Below are 15388 nucleotides of genomic sequence, written 5' to 3'. Positions count from 1 at the left end.
GAGTAAAAAACATACAAAGCATTTTCACAAAGTTATTTCCTCTGTCTCTGGGAAGTCCAGACTGAAGCAGCCATGCAGCCTGAGGTTCCCACTCCAGCCCAGGTCAGGGATTACACCAGTGCCCCTGCTTGAGTGGCCACGGCTGTCAGACCCATATTGTTGAACTTTCTTACTGTTGAGCTAGAAACTCAGGGTAAGAATTTTCCTGATTTGGCAAATCCTCTCTGGGAAGGAACACGCTAAGCCCATGAAGCTCAACACCACACAGGTTTGGAAGTACATCTGTCAGCAAACGTTGCCTGCCGTCAGCATGGAACTGCTGGAGCCTTCAGACAGGTTTACAAAAGCTTGAAGGTAGCAATGTAGTAAAAATAAAAGGCCTTGTAAAAAGTTCTTGTTTTCATCAGTGGTTCATTAGGGTTATTTTTTCCCCTGTTGATCAGGTTTAGGCCTCTGGGTGGGAATTTCCTAACCAAGAGGAAAGTTGCAGCATTACCCCAGCTTCACATGAGTTATGTAGTTCACTGAACTACTAAAATCTTGTTCCATATCTTTCTTGCTAAAGCTCTGTGCTCTCAAGGAAGAGATTTTCCATGTGTTTTTATTTCTTTGGAGACAACACTCCAGTTTGTTCATGAGTAAATGAAAGCTGAAGCAAATCATAAATTAAGAAAATTGAAGTTGGCTTTCACAGTTTTTATAACAAAAATAATTTTAGTAACAAAATACTTTATTAACTCTTCAATCAGAAACATAAATATAGTCAACTATATCTGTATTTTCAGCACACAACAAGTCAGGGAATGTAAGACACATTGTTAATAGTAATTTTTTTCCATGAAAGTGTTAGCTGTGCTTTCATGCAGGACAGCATTTATCTTGCATGAAAACCAAGTGTCCTTGTTCAAGTTATTCTTTGGGTAAAAACCTAATGCCCTTCTGCTGTTGGGCTGCTCTAATGCCAGAAAGTTTTGGAGTTCGACTATAAACCTAAAAAACATCTTTGATTTAATATCAAATTCACACACACCACACTCTGTTTCTGAGGCTGAAACTTAAGTTGTATAAAAAGTGCAAAAGCTGCCAGGCTACTCCTCCTCCATGTCCCACATCACGGAACAGAAAACATCCCTGCGCTCCATCTCCGTTCCACTGCAGCGTCTGATCCTTTATTGCTGTTGCAGTTACACACAGCTCCACACTCTACACGGCACAGAGCTCTCCCTGCGGGGCTCCCGGCGGCTCCCCGGGCGGAGTCAGCCGTGCGCGGTGGAGAGGCCCTGCCAGCCCAGCGGGAGCGCGCTCTCCGGGGACAGCGGGGACAGCTTCGCCGAGCTCGGCCGCTCCCCCAGCAGCCTCCGCAGCGTGGCCGACGTTCCCGGTCGCAGCCAGGGCTCTGTGGCCACGGTGTCAGTGGAGCTGGCCTGGGACTGGGCGCGCTTCAGAAGGTCGTCCACGTCCCCTAAGGAAATGTCATCACCTGAGAGGAGAGCAACACGTGTGTTAGACTGCTAGACGGGACAGACGCTCCTCCCATCACGACACGGGGCAGGCTTGGCTGCCATCACTGCAGCAATAATGCTTTGAATTATATACATTTATATAATAAGGCTTTTAAATGACATTTCTGCTTGGCACACATTTGCTGATGCTCTGGATAATTGGGCTGCAACAGCTCCCCCCCAGCAGCTCAGCAAGGGGACAAGGATACAGGCAGAGGTGGGTGGACTCAGCAGAGCGTTCTTGCTTTCCAAAAAACTTCTATTTAGGGAGAACCAAATCTGTCAGTGCCTGTATGCATAAAAATGCGTGTAAAAGTAAGGCCATTCAATTACAGTGGCCTGACTGAACCTTGTATAAACAGTCTCCCGCTGAGGAAGAATTGTTTTAACTTGGTTTAACTGTGCATCACAGCCCAAAACCTCACTGAATGTCATGCTGCAACTGGCTAAGCTGGAATCTTCCAGCTACAAAACAAGCTCCATCTAACAAAAACCAGAACTGCCTTCCTATGACCTTGGGGTCGCTATCTATTATTTGTTTCAATTCTGTCAGCAATTATACATACATCTAATACCTTAAACAAATAGTTGTTAGTGTGGATTATCAAACAACATACATTTTTACTATATTATGAAGAGGTATAAAGATATAAGTTCCTTTGTGCTGTTCATTTTTTGGCTTCACAGCATCTGATTTTTTACATACTTAAACAAAAAAAAAAATTATGCAAATCCCCTCTACCTATAACAACTGAAAAATGCAATGTTTTCCTCTTAAAGCTGAACCACATCAATGAAGAGGTTCTGGTTTCTAGGTGATAAAGATGGGCAGAAACATGTTTAAAGACTCTAGATTAGGAAAAAAAAAATCAACATTTTTGCAAAAACATCCTAATAAAAGCAAAACAGAATTGCATATTCTTTAGTGATTAAATATTAACCTAAGCAATTAGTGTCATATAATTTTAGTATTTGGATAATTTTTACAAATTTCAGGGTTTTATTCTGAAAAAATGATGACTTTTAAAAAATGAGAATTTAGACCAAAGCAATGAGAATCTGAAGATTCTCATGAAAAACTGAAAGTTGATGGTCTAAGCACGGGTGTGAGAAGCCAAGGCCTGGAGAAGCAGCAGGCAGGTGTGCAGGGGTGAAGGGAAGGACAGAACTGCACAATCCCACACACACTGGGAGCAAGGGCTCAGTTTCCCTCTTTGTCTGGTAGGTGGGATTGCAGGTTCTAAAACAAAATGCCAAATACTTTTTGTTCCAAAAGAACTTGGCAGGAATCATTAGTTCTGTCACATCATACAGACAGTGATCTGATCATCCTCCAAGCCTTCCCCAGTCTGGTTAAAACTTGTCTGCAACACTAGAAGTGAGAGCAGACCTCCCTCTCTCTAGGGCCTGTCATCTCCTGTGCTTGAAGCTGGCAGAAGGAACCTCTTTGTCTCTTCAATCCTGGGTCAGATCAACTCTCCCGTGGGTTGGAACCCACAGTTTTCTGCATTTGTACGTTTAGAAGGGTTAACGGCACGCAGCAGGAAAAGTGATACCTAAAGAAAATAATTTTCTGTTTGCTGCTTTAAGAGATGATATTTAGCAACAATAAAAATAAGGTTATTTAGAGACAAACAAACTGTGAATGTCCAGGCCAGAGGGCGGCATTTGCCCACACTTAACTACTTCTGCCTTAAAAGCAAAGCCTTTGGATCTTGCAGATGCCAGAGGCAAGATAACTGTTCTGCCAGAGGTAAGACCACAGGGCACATCACTGGATCAGACTCACTTGGTGCTGCTTTTAAAAAGCACAGCAGATCAGCTGCACTGCAGAACTTCTTCATCATGAATTTCAACACTTCACACACTCCCTAAAAAACTGTCTTTAATTGGGACACATATCAAGACTCTTGATAATTCAGTTTGCATGTGGAGGCTGAGGGTAAGGAAAGCTTTTCCTTAGCATGAAACCCTAGTTTAGAAATGGAATGGTATCTGGATTCCTGCAGAACACCAACAGCAGCACATCTTGTGTGCCCAAATCTGTGAGAATTCCCTCTTCTGTATCCGAGCCTGCTCTTGTTTATGCCCATAGGAACACACATACCTTGCTTGACAGAGACTCCATCGCCCAAGTATTCACCACGTCTACACTGATGGGAATTTTTTTTTGGATGGGTAAAAATGGAGGAGAAGGCCTGACTCCTTTTGTCTAATTTTCCAATTAAGAAAACAATACTAGGATGCCTTTAGGATTCCCACATCAGTCCCATAGGAGAAAGTGAACTGCTGTGAACAGAGCCTCCTTATCGAACCAGATCAGCTCTTGGAATTTATCAAAGCCTGTGAATCGCCATCTCTGGTCATTTCAAGGGAAGATAACCAGGTTCCTTAGTTGTATATTTGATAGATTTGTTTTCTCTCAGCAGTGTCTCTGAGGGCAGAGGAAAAATGACAGTCCTGGCTGCTCAGAAATGTAAGAAGATGCCACAAGGGTTCTTTCAGACTGTTAGGGAAAAGGAGTAAAAAAGCTTGGCTTCACTCATTTTTCTGTAACATCCCTGAGCACAAGGAGGGAAAGGAGGGCAAGCAGAAGTGCAGGCTGAACAACCACAGCTGAGCAAGAGGATCTATTGCTGCCTTTCCAAGAGGCACAAATGCCAAGGATGAGTGATGGGTCCCCCTGTGCTCCAGAGAACAAGCTACATACAGACATATAAATATATAAATAAATAAATAAATAAATATATATATATGTATATATACATACACACACACATGCCAATATTATATTTATCTAAAGGCTGAAGCTCTGGAGGCTGTGACAAACAGAAGGCAAGCAAAATAAAAGTGTAGTGCACACAATATGAAGGGAAATTATAAACGAGGTGAAATACAACAAAGATACTGAAGGAGTAGTAGTTCACATAGCAAATATATCTGGGTGGAGTAAAATTAGTAAAGAGTTTATTTAGATTATAGAAGAAAAATAGTATGAATAGGGTTTATTTTTTTAGTGACTTAATACCACAATGAGAGGGTTAAAACAAAAAAAAAAAAAAAAGATGAGGTGCTTGTAAGAGTACCCATAGCAACAGAATCAAAAATACTGCCAGCATCTGTACTCTCTTTAAGTTTATAAAAAGGATACTGATACTGTAATTGCCTAAACAGCATAGCAACTACCTCCAAAAAAAAAGGAGATTTCAGACTCCTATGAAAGAATCATTAGCACAAAGTGTATGAACTGGGTCTCAATCCATGTGAGAAATTAAAGGCCATTGGAGGTTGCCATGATTGGTACTTCATACACAAAAAGGATCTAGATCAGTCAGCCAGCATTTGGAGATGCTCCAAGACAACTCCCAGCACCTGATGCAAGAAACTTGGAATGGATTCAAGTGTGTGTGCAGTGAAAGAGGTATCAGTATCAAATACTCACATACTCAAATACTGAACGATCATTAATATTAACAAACCACTAGAAAATCAAATTAACTAGAAACTGAAGTGCTTCATCATCCACAGTTCCCTGGCATACTGTCATGCTGGTTGGACCACAGACATCTGACTCCCAGGAACGCCAAAAACTCACACAGGCACCTCATCATCCATCATTCATCACTTGGGTGTTTTATTTCTTCCTGCTGCCATTTCAGCTGTGCAGCTGGATATCCCCATCCTGCTGCCCACACTGCAGTGGTGCTCACAGGACAAGCAGGAGTGGCTGATCAGACAGGAATATGAGAATCTTTTCCTACTCTTCTCCTCTAAACTTAGTCTAAACGAGTTGTGTTGAGGTGTGCTGGGGAAGCCCTTGTACCACTTACAGAGCTCTATAAATAACTCCTGTGTTTGATCTGGTTGCTCACTGTTCTGCTACATGAAGCCTATTATTATTTGTTCCTTTAATTATTGTAACTACTCAGTGTTCACTACATCATCTCTGCTACAGGGAGCATACCCAAGGAAGGAGATTTCTGCTGGAGCTCAGTCAGTCTGTGCAGTCGTTCCTCGTTCTTGCCTTTCACCTGATCCACGTCGAGGCTGAAGTTTGAGTGCAAGGAGAAGCTGTCAGGCTGCAGCAACGGCGTCTGCCCTGGTGGAACTTCCTCCTGCAGGGAATCCAAAAATGCACAAATCCTTCAGTTAAACAGCATCCTTTTTAAAAGGGCAAATAACTACACGTGTACTCCCTCAGGAACCATAACATGGAGTCACTGCGGAAGCACAGGAACTGTCTGACATTACATCTGTCAGTTCTTACACGTACAGCACTCTCCAAAGCTCTCTGCCTCAGTCTTCTCCTCTCCCTTGCAGAAAGTGGATGCTGTGGTAATAAATTCACTTCTTCTAAGGCAGAAAACATTTCCCCATTAGCACCTGGAAAAACAGATGAAATAATTTTCAAAGAAATTGAAATAGCAGAGTGCTCCAAGCTGTTTACATTTTGTATATTGTACGTGACTCTCTCACAGGAATGTATTCACTACAAATCTTGTTTATACCCAGACCTTTAAAGCAAATGAGCACTCAAATGAGCACAGCACCTCCACTTGAAAGGGAAAACACTTGGAAAATCAGAGTCATAAATAAATATGTTACACGAAATATATAATAACATTACATGGACTGACAGTGTTACATGAAATATGATAACAGAAAATCTATGCCTGAATCACACATGGTTGGTCATATCTCTGCCTTTTCATGTAATAAAATGTTAGCATCTCTTCATACAAGAAAAAATAACCACACTCTTTGATCATACTTGTATCACATTACAATGGGAGGAGTTTAATCTCTTTTTATAATACACATAAACCCCAAGGTCATGTCTCTGCTTCACACTTGTCTATTGCCCCCTCTTTTGCTGACTCTGGAAACTCAAACACAAACTGTTTCAAACAAGTGCTTTTGTTTTTTCCTCCAGGAGCAGTAACCTCAGCCTGGGGCTGGCTGATGGCTTTGCTGCTGCTTGGTGCAGACAGTGGGCTCTGTTTCCTACTGCAATCCTGCTGGCATCTTCAGGAACAGAGCCTCCCAGGAAAAAGGAGGACTCTGCTCAACAAAACCTCTACAGAATCCACTACCATCAACTACTCTTTGTGACAACAAAGTCATGTTTTGGAAAAGTGGTTAATCCAGTATATCACATAAAGTAAAAAAAATTAAAGGATAAATGTGTGTAAATTCTAAACATAAGAATTAAACAGTTATTTTGGTTGAAATTATTAGGTTTGGAAAATAAATTTGATTTATATCAAACATGTTCAGAATAACAAAAAGAGGTATTTTTAAAAATCTTTTATATTGTCAGTTGTTTTTTTCCCTAAAAATACATTTTTTATTCTCCTCTCATCTTTTTTTCTTCCCCACTTTCACCAACAGTACTCATGCTCTTATCACAAATGTTTCAAATAAAAAAATCAAAGCATTATTTTGAAATGGTGTAAGGCTAACAAATTACATATCAGAATTCCAGCTACAAGAGCAGCTGAACTGCACTATATTCAAAACAGTGCTATTGCATGGAATATAAAAAATGGTTTAACAATATGAATTTGTCACAACAAAGGACAAGCTTAAGAATTTATTTGTACCATTAGTGTATCATCAGTATCAGATGCTACCTGTTCCTGTAAGCATCTATCATTCAGATCCTGCTGCACAGAGATGCTTTTAAATCACTGCATTAACACTAATGGATTCTAGAGTTTTCAATGAGGCAAAAAAAAGGAAAAAAAGAAACTAATTTATTTCTAACTGCCTCAAACACTTTATTTCTAACTGCCTCAAATTTCTGAGCCCTAGGAGATAAACTCATATGTAATGCTGACATAATAGATGTCAAAACTGAGTTGGATTTTAAACCCAACCAAAAAAAAACCTCAAGCAAAACAGAGGATAGCGTTACACTCCTCTGAGGAAACGGCAAACACTGTTACAATACACCCCCTGTATTTCACCAAAGACCCTCAGACAATGTGAGCAGCACAACTCACAGAGAAGGCAGCCCACAGAGAAAATGACAGTTTTTATTTTTGATTTCAGGGATGGAAGTCACCAGATTCATAATCAGAATGTTAGTAGCTGTCTGTAAAGCCCAAACAATGCAAAGGATAACACATTTTTAGTTAATGCATACAGCTCACTATTGAAGAACATGGTTTTCATCAGCCATAAGTGATCTGGGGGGAAAAGGAAAAAAGGGGGTGGGGGGAATAAATAATATGTTAGGTTAACTCAAACACTCACTAAACAGCAAGTACCAGGTGGATGGGAAGAAGAAGGGAAAGGGTGAGAGGACTATAAATATCATGAACCTTATGAAATAACCAAGAACACTCCATTACAGAGCTGACAGCCTCACAGCAGAAGAAAGGACGTCGTTCACAGAAGGCACAGGTTGGATATTTATCCACACAATACTGCTGATGGTGAACAGAGATTCAAAAATGCCAATTCCAGTGGGTGAAAAACAACCTGTGAAAGGCCCAGCTTAGAAAGGCTTATGAAATGCAGTCAGCTACAGGTCACTGGAAGTTGGAAGAGCCCTGCATATCTGCTCTGCATCTTGTGTTCCTCTCCATGAGCCTGTCCTGGCTGAGATGGGATATTTGGCTCCAGCCTAGACTGATGGGCTCTCCTGAGCCATCCTTTCAACACGGGGCTCTACTAATACACAGTAATCCTTACCCTGAAAAGGAAGGTACTGCAGACTACAGAGAGAACCAAATGCACTGAGCAAGGCTGAAAGCCCGACCCTGTGCCACGTTCTACCCTGGACTCCAGGACTTGCACGTGAACAGAATGAGCCTGAATACACTTCAAATGAAAAATTCTGCTTTTAACCAAAGCCAGAGATAATAATCATCAATTTATAGAAACACTGCTTCATTAAAAAGAACCTTCAGGACTCTACTGCATCTCCCCTACAGCAAAGAATAAAAACCCTGCAAGATGATTTCCCACAGATGACTGTAAGAAATTTCAAGATACTGAAATGCCTGCTAATGGAAAATAACATGTAAAGGCCTGAACTGGTTGGGTTTTTCTAGTGACATAAAACAGCAATTTTACATCCACACATATAAAGGCTGAATAGAGAGACATTACATGAGGTAGTCTATACAAAAATCTTTAGAAAACTAAAAATCTTCTGCTTCAGATGATGAATAAGTAACAATGTTTGTAAGTATAATGTTGCAAGTGAAATGAAATAAAATGTGAACAGCAGGAAAGTGACTAATTTAGCATGAATTGCTATTTTATACCCATATAATCATACTTCAAATCAAGCATGCTTGTAAATCAAAAGAATAACCATGAAAAGAATCGCTGACTGTCTAAGACTTTTGTATTTCACTGTGGACAGACTGCAATTGTAAACTGTGATTGTCAATAAATTATTTGCAGCAGAACAATAGAAAAGCATTGCCAATGCTACCATTGTAACACATTTCCTGAATAAATATTAGCTTTTCCTTATCCAAAGCTGGGAAGATGTCAAAAAAGCCCCTTGACAAGACTAACCTAGACAAAGCATGATGGGCAGAGAAAGATGCTTTCTCATGAAAAGATAGAAGGTGCTAAAGGGCAACTGAGCAGCATCATTAAATTCAGGTGTCATCTACACAAATTTGCTGCAGCAAAATTTCATAAATCTCTGAATTTTAATTTGGAGACAGAACTTCCTAGTACTTCAAACCAATCACCATAGCTACAACCACTGCAACTTCTAAAACAGTAATAATCATTTTAGAGACACGGCTTTGGACTAAACCACGTGTCTGTACACCCACAACATGGTTAAGGAGAGGTAGGAACTCACCAATAAAAGCACTATCCGATTCCAACAGTGAATTTTTCTGGAATTCATTCGATTTGTTCCTGAACTACAAAAGTGAAACAGAAAAAATGGAAATTCAGAGGCTTTAATACATTTCTGGGGCCAAATGATAATTAATTTAAATTAATTGCCAAACTTCTGCAAAGCAAAGAGGAGCTCTACAGTGTTAATATTCTACTAAACCTGACTTTGTGGTTCTAAAAACCCAATACATTTTTAAAGAATTCATGTTCTTTTTAAGCATTAGGGTTTGGGTTTTTTTTACTTTTCAGTATAAATCCCATTTGCTGAAATTGCCTACACACGACAACTGTTGTCATTTGTGTAACACAGACATTTCCATCAAGAAATTGATCTGTGTCACTCTGCATAAGGTTCAGAACAGTCAGTGCTCAAAGTGAGCTTTGCACTTAAGGTTTGTATGAAGTATTGATCAAACGAAGAATGATTTCTTATGTTTAACTTATCCCACCACATACAGTCTTTGACATTAAAGCATTAAAATAACAAATTTCTACATCATAATATGAAGCACTAAGACCAATACTCATAGCTCATGTCATAGTTGCAACCATTTATTACAGAAATCCTACTGAGGAATAATTTATGTTGAAAACCACTCTAGAATCAAAGCAGTAGAAACTATCAGAGGAAACAGAACAAGAGAAAACAAATCTTTTACAGCAAAGCATTGCTCTGAATGATAATTTCAGGCACTGAATTACAACTATAAAGTGCATTAATGTAATTATTTTTTTAAACACAAACAGTTTCATTTCTGCATTTAGTTACAGTATTATCCTCAAGGTTAATGTCTTTGCTGTTGCACAGTCTCCTGTTTTTCATTGTTCCACATTCCCATGAAATACAATTGAACTCTTTTATTCAGTATTTGGGGTTAGTGCAGGATAATTCTAATTCGATAGCACTTTATTTTGCTCTTTTCACCAAGTCAGAAAATAAACATTCCATTGGAGAACAGATCCAATTCTTGACTGCCAAGTGCATCATTTAACCACCCGAATTCAGAGTAACTGCTTCTGGCTTGGCTTTTTCTACTAATTCTCACCCTCCAGCAGCAATCTAACATCATATGAATATAGAATAAGTACCAATGAATATAAAAGGAAGAGAGTTAAAGAATCAGACCATCTCTATATACAAAGATAAGCAACTTGCATGTCAAGTTTAAAGAAGCTGTCATTGGTGTGGACCAGAAAAAGAAGTAAATTAGCTGTTGCTGTCTTGTTAACTGTCATTCCTTTCTCCAAATCAGTGAAAGACACAATATTTCTCACACTTGAAAAAGTAATAGAATAAAAACCTTTAATTCTTACCAGGCCCATGGTTTGTGGGTAGCTGTCCAAAGCAGAATCCTCTTGATCAACAAAAGCTACACAGACAAGAGACAAAATGACAAGGTTGACATAAAAATAGTTAATAACAAAAAATATTTTATCAGCTTATTATTGCAAAAATGAAGTTCAGTATGCATTACATCTTTAAATATACATAAATTGTGCTGAAGGAATGGGTTTTTTAAATGTTTGAATGACACAATTATTCCAGTTTCCCTATGTAAATTTAAGTAGAATCAGAGAAATCAAACAGAAATCTGTAGTCTATTACTTCTAATCTGTTTTTTGGCTCCTGGCAGGAAATAACAACCACAGCAGGGACAGCAGAAAGCCCCAAGAGTAAATGTACTTTCAACATGCTAAGCACACCACACTTACAGCCTTCAAAGAGAAGTTGATCCTGACAGAGATCATTTCACAGAGGAAAGTGATAAGAATATATATGATCTTATCTCAGGATAAAATACTCAGTTCTGGAGAGCACAGAGAGCCATCCTGAATGTTAAGCTAACAATGACCCAATGCATGTTGGAAATGCAAAGAAGCAGAACTGAAGTTACTTTTCTTATTTAGTTTAAGTTTTCAAATAAATTACTTTATTGGATTGGTTTTGAGGCAGAGATGCAATAAACAACACCTTACTTGCTGTGTAGCTGACCTTCAGTCCAGCATCAGAGCACGTGGGCTGTCAGTCCTCCTGGCCTGACTCCCAGCCCACTCCTGTCACACTGCTCCAGCCAAGCAGCACCCAGCCCTGCAGCACAGCAACATCAAACCTGCTCTTGGGGCTTTCCCTCACATCCCCCAGAATTATAATCATCCAGAAGTCTGCAAAAGACTGCCTCCTTTACAGGGACACAGCTAGCATTTAAAAACTTGGCATATTTAAAACACTGATTCCTCATTTTATAGTTTCATTAACAGTCAACATATTCCTCTTTCACATAAAGAGAAAAACAAACATATCAGAGGGAAAACTGTATACAAAGCATGTAAGGGAAAGAACACTTACATATAGTGTGGGAAAGAAGGGATGCCTTTGCCACAACAGCCCATAACACATTATTTCACCCACAGTATAAAAGTACATACTGCTTCAATTCATCTTTCTTTCTGCCTTAAATGAGACAATAAAACCACTCATCTATTTTCAGCAAGAGGAAGGTGATGAATTTTTCTCTGAGGAAAATAAACTGGAAACAGAGAGATGGCAACTTATTCTCCTGGAGGTACTCAGTGACAGAGTATAAAGTTGAATGATGTTGTTAAGCAGCAGGAGAGAGAAAGAGAAAAAGCTGTTTAAAGAGCCTCTAGAAGCATCAGTAGAAAATACTTATAAAAATCAGCTGCCTGTCTACCTATGTAAATCTAAGTTAAACTGAAGAGGCCTTTCCTTGGATGTCATCAGGGAAGTCTACGTTATCCATTAGCAGAAGTCTCAATGACTCCATTTGCTTGAAATTAATTGAAAAGGCAAATTTGCTTTCTAGATGGTGGAGGTTTCTCTGCAGAAAACATTCAATGAAAACTTTCTCAGACTGGTCTATTAAAAAATATTCTAACGGCAGAAAACCAGAACCAAGCCCCAGAGAGATCTCAGCTGAAGCCAGTGAATTATTACAGCATTTCAGTCAATCTCATAAAGAGGAAGACTGAAGTCAAGCCTATACATTCCATTTTGGCATTAAAAGATACTCACAACTGTAGTTGTGATATTTTGTGAAATTCCTTTGCTAGGATTTTCTTCTCCTGAGAAGCTGAAGGGCCTCAGCTTCAAGTGTAAACAATTTGTTATCTCTGCTGTGGAATGCAGCAGGTGCTTCCTCGATTGGTCAATGTGGGATGTTTCTACTTGGTGGCCAATCGAGGAGGCAGCAGCTCTCGGACTCTCCAGGAGTCACAGAACTTTGTTATTCATTCCTTTCGATTCCTGTCTCGCCTTCTGATGATTCCTTTCTCTCTGTTCTTTGTAGTATAGTTATAGTGTAGTCTTTTTTAATGTAATATATATCATAATATAATAAACCAGCCTTCTGAAATAGAATCAAGATCTCTCCTTCACTTCACCAAGTCCTGACTGCCCAGAAGACCCACGGTAATACACAACCATGTAATTAACACAGAATGGGATAAGATGTGCTTATTTGCAACTGTGATGTTCTACTATCCATAAGCAATATGGCCCAGCAATGTTGCTTGAACACCAGCTCATCTGTCCAAGACAGAACAGGAACCATCTTTAACATGGAACAAAACACAGCTGTTACCCTTCACATCTTGCTATCAATTATGTTAATCCTACAGGTCTGGCAACAGCTAACAGGTGCAAGCCTCAAAGCACCAGTGACCAGAAGAGGCATTCAGTTTTTCCAAAGCAGTATGCAAAAATGTAAATACTTTCCTTCCCCGTGTGGTTGGTTTTATTTAATGCTCAACTCTCACCTAAGGCTAATAAAGTCTGAGGAGCAATTCCATGGGTGACCGTGGCAAGCTGAGGGGCTGTGGGAAGATGCCAGGGGATACCCTGTGCTGGGCACTGCTGTTGCCACAATGGAGCTGCTGCAGGACGCAGCAAGGCCTATCATGTTTGTGATGCCTTTGCAAACAAATTTGAGAAAGAGCAAATCAAAGCATGGCAGTAGGACTGAAGACAAATCTGTCAGAAGCAGCCCTGGAGGCACCAAGGCTAGAGAAGGAGGAGGAGGAAGTGCTCAAGTGCCAGAGCAGAGATTCCTCTGCAGCCTCTGAAGGACACTATGGTAGAGCAGATTGAAAGGTGGAAGAAAACAGAAGCAGCATAGAAAAAGTCATGTGTAATGACCAAAATGCTCCCTTCTCAAGCCTGACATCACTCATTGCATCACACAGGTAACTTGGTACCTGGGGTGGCACCAAGGAAGGGGAGCAGGGACACTGAGAATGAAGGAATGAAACTGGGCACAGGAAAGGGGCAGAAAAGGTGCAGGCTTCATGTCTTTTATTTTCTGCTACTCAAAGTCAGTAATCAAATATTTAGGCTTATAGTAATTAGGTCAATTTTCCCCAAGTCAGGTCTGTTTTGCCCACAAGAGCAGCTGCTAACCAATCTCCCCATCTGCACCTTGGCCAACAAGCTTTGTTCTTCCTGTTTCCCCAAAGGGCAGGAGTGAGGAGACAGAAGCGAGAGAGCAGCCACGTGGGAGTCTGGCTGCTAGCAAAGGCTAAGTCACCACAGAAATAAAGTTACTTTCTCTTCAAAAATTTAGTTAGGCCAGTCTGAATTACAGAGGCGAACACTTTTCCAAGAAATCTGAATCTTGCACTCAAAACTAAGTTCATTTGTATAGCTTTAAGCAACTCTCATTATAATTTCAAATATCTTCTAAAACAATTGGAAATACTGCTCTTTCATGACTGTTTGTAAAAGATACCTGAATGAACCTTACGTATGAAATTAATTGTAGCATGCAAAAAAAGGGATAATACATCTACTTTTCACTGCTTCTGCAGTCTGCAGCCAAAATATTTTCCATGTTAGGCTGTTAATGTTTACTATCTTAGGATCATCTCTATTTAGCAACACAAGCAACGTTTTCCTTCCAGAACCTCCAAGCAGTTACGTTATCTCACATGTGGTTTCTAAAGCAAAGGCTTTTTATTGATACAGGTTTCTGAAACTTTAAAATAAATCAACCCAGGATAATGAAAATTTAAAAAAAAATCATCCATTAAAAGGAGACCAAGGTGAAGATACACTGGTTGTATTTTAATCCGTTCACAGTTCCAAGCCATCCTACTTCCTCCATGAGAACTCAAGAATTGCTCCATGGAACTTAGCTGCTAATACTTTTTTCACAGTTCAGCAAAAGAGTTTCACTGTTCTGTAGTTTTCTCCACTAAACAGTAACAAAACTACTTTTCCTTTAGAATTTTTGAAGTATGAGGCACTAGTTAAATTATTTTCAGGGAACCAAAGAGAAACAGTCTCGTAATTAACAAGGAATTAAAAACCCCCCAAATTAAGTACAAAACCACAAAAGCTCACCCAAATACTCTGTCATTTTTATGTTTACATCATGATAGGCTTTCAGAGTTCTGGTGTTTTACTGTTTCATACTGCAGAGCTGACAGTGTACTTGAAAGAAGTGAAACTAGTGCTAGTGGGTTTTCATTCTTATCAAATAAAAGCACACATAATTTGAAAGATTTTTGTTTACCTCAGAGCATTCATTCCTTACCTTCTGTTTCTCTCCTCATTCTCATTTTATCAAGTTTCCTCTGCTGCTCCCTCAACAGTGCCTGCTGTTGAATCTCTAGAGTCTGATCATCTTTTGGAGGATCAGGATACATGTGCCTCAAGACCATACGTGTTTCAGGATCTAGAGCAAGGATACGAAATTTACATTTATTCCCTAAATTAACATTTCTGAAAAGCATTTTTAAAGAAATATCTAAGTCATAAAAAAAACATTTAAAATAATAGTGTTAATGGCCAAGAGGATGAGCAACTTAGCAATGACTTTACAATTTTACTATATTAAAAATACATGTTTTCTGGTAAAGAATAAACAGAAAGTTACACAAAAACATTATGTGTTGGTTGGTAAAGAAGTCAAACGCAGTCTATTTTCAGTAACACCATGATATCAAATGCACAAGAAGTTTAAGCAGCAGGGACTAGAAGACAGGTCAGTGCT

At 39.5% G+C, this 15388-nt stretch overlaps 1 protein-coding gene across 19 annotated transcripts in view; it reads right to left on the bottom strand.

The window, feature by feature from the left end:
* Positions 1-712: 712 nt before the first annotated feature.
* Positions 713-15388, bottom strand: part of CSPP1 (centrosome and spindle pole associated protein 1) — a 62302-nt gene continuing 47626 nt past the window's right edge. For 17 of the 19 annotated variants that reach the window (XM_038129097.1, XM_038129098.1, XM_038129096.1 and 14 more), the window contains 6 exons: positions 14930-15070; positions 10692-10747; positions 9337-9400; positions 5770-5885; positions 5467-5617; positions 713-1480 (listed from right to left, as the gene is read on the bottom strand). In XM_038129097.1, coding sequence (XP_037985025.1) covers positions 1257-1480; positions 5467-5617; positions 5770-5885; positions 9337-9400; positions 10692-10747; positions 14930-15070 — 752 coding nt within the window. In that variant the 3' untranslated portion in view covers positions 713-1256. The remainder of the gene's footprint in view (positions 1481-5466; positions 5618-5769; positions 5886-9336; positions 9401-10691; positions 10748-14929; positions 15071-15388) is intronic. The other 2 variants (XM_038129111.1, XM_038129095.1) reach the window with 2 other exon arrangements.

This window comes from Motacilla alba, chromosome 2 (assembly GCF_015832195.1).
Source record: "Motacilla alba alba isolate MOTALB_02 chromosome 2, Motacilla_alba_V1.0_pri, whole genome shotgun sequence".
NCBI classification, from domain to species: Eukaryota; Metazoa; Chordata; class Aves; order Passeriformes; family Motacillidae; genus Motacilla; species Motacilla alba.
Note: the sequence above shows the minus strand (reverse complement) of the source record. Positions and strands in the feature narration are given on the sequence as shown.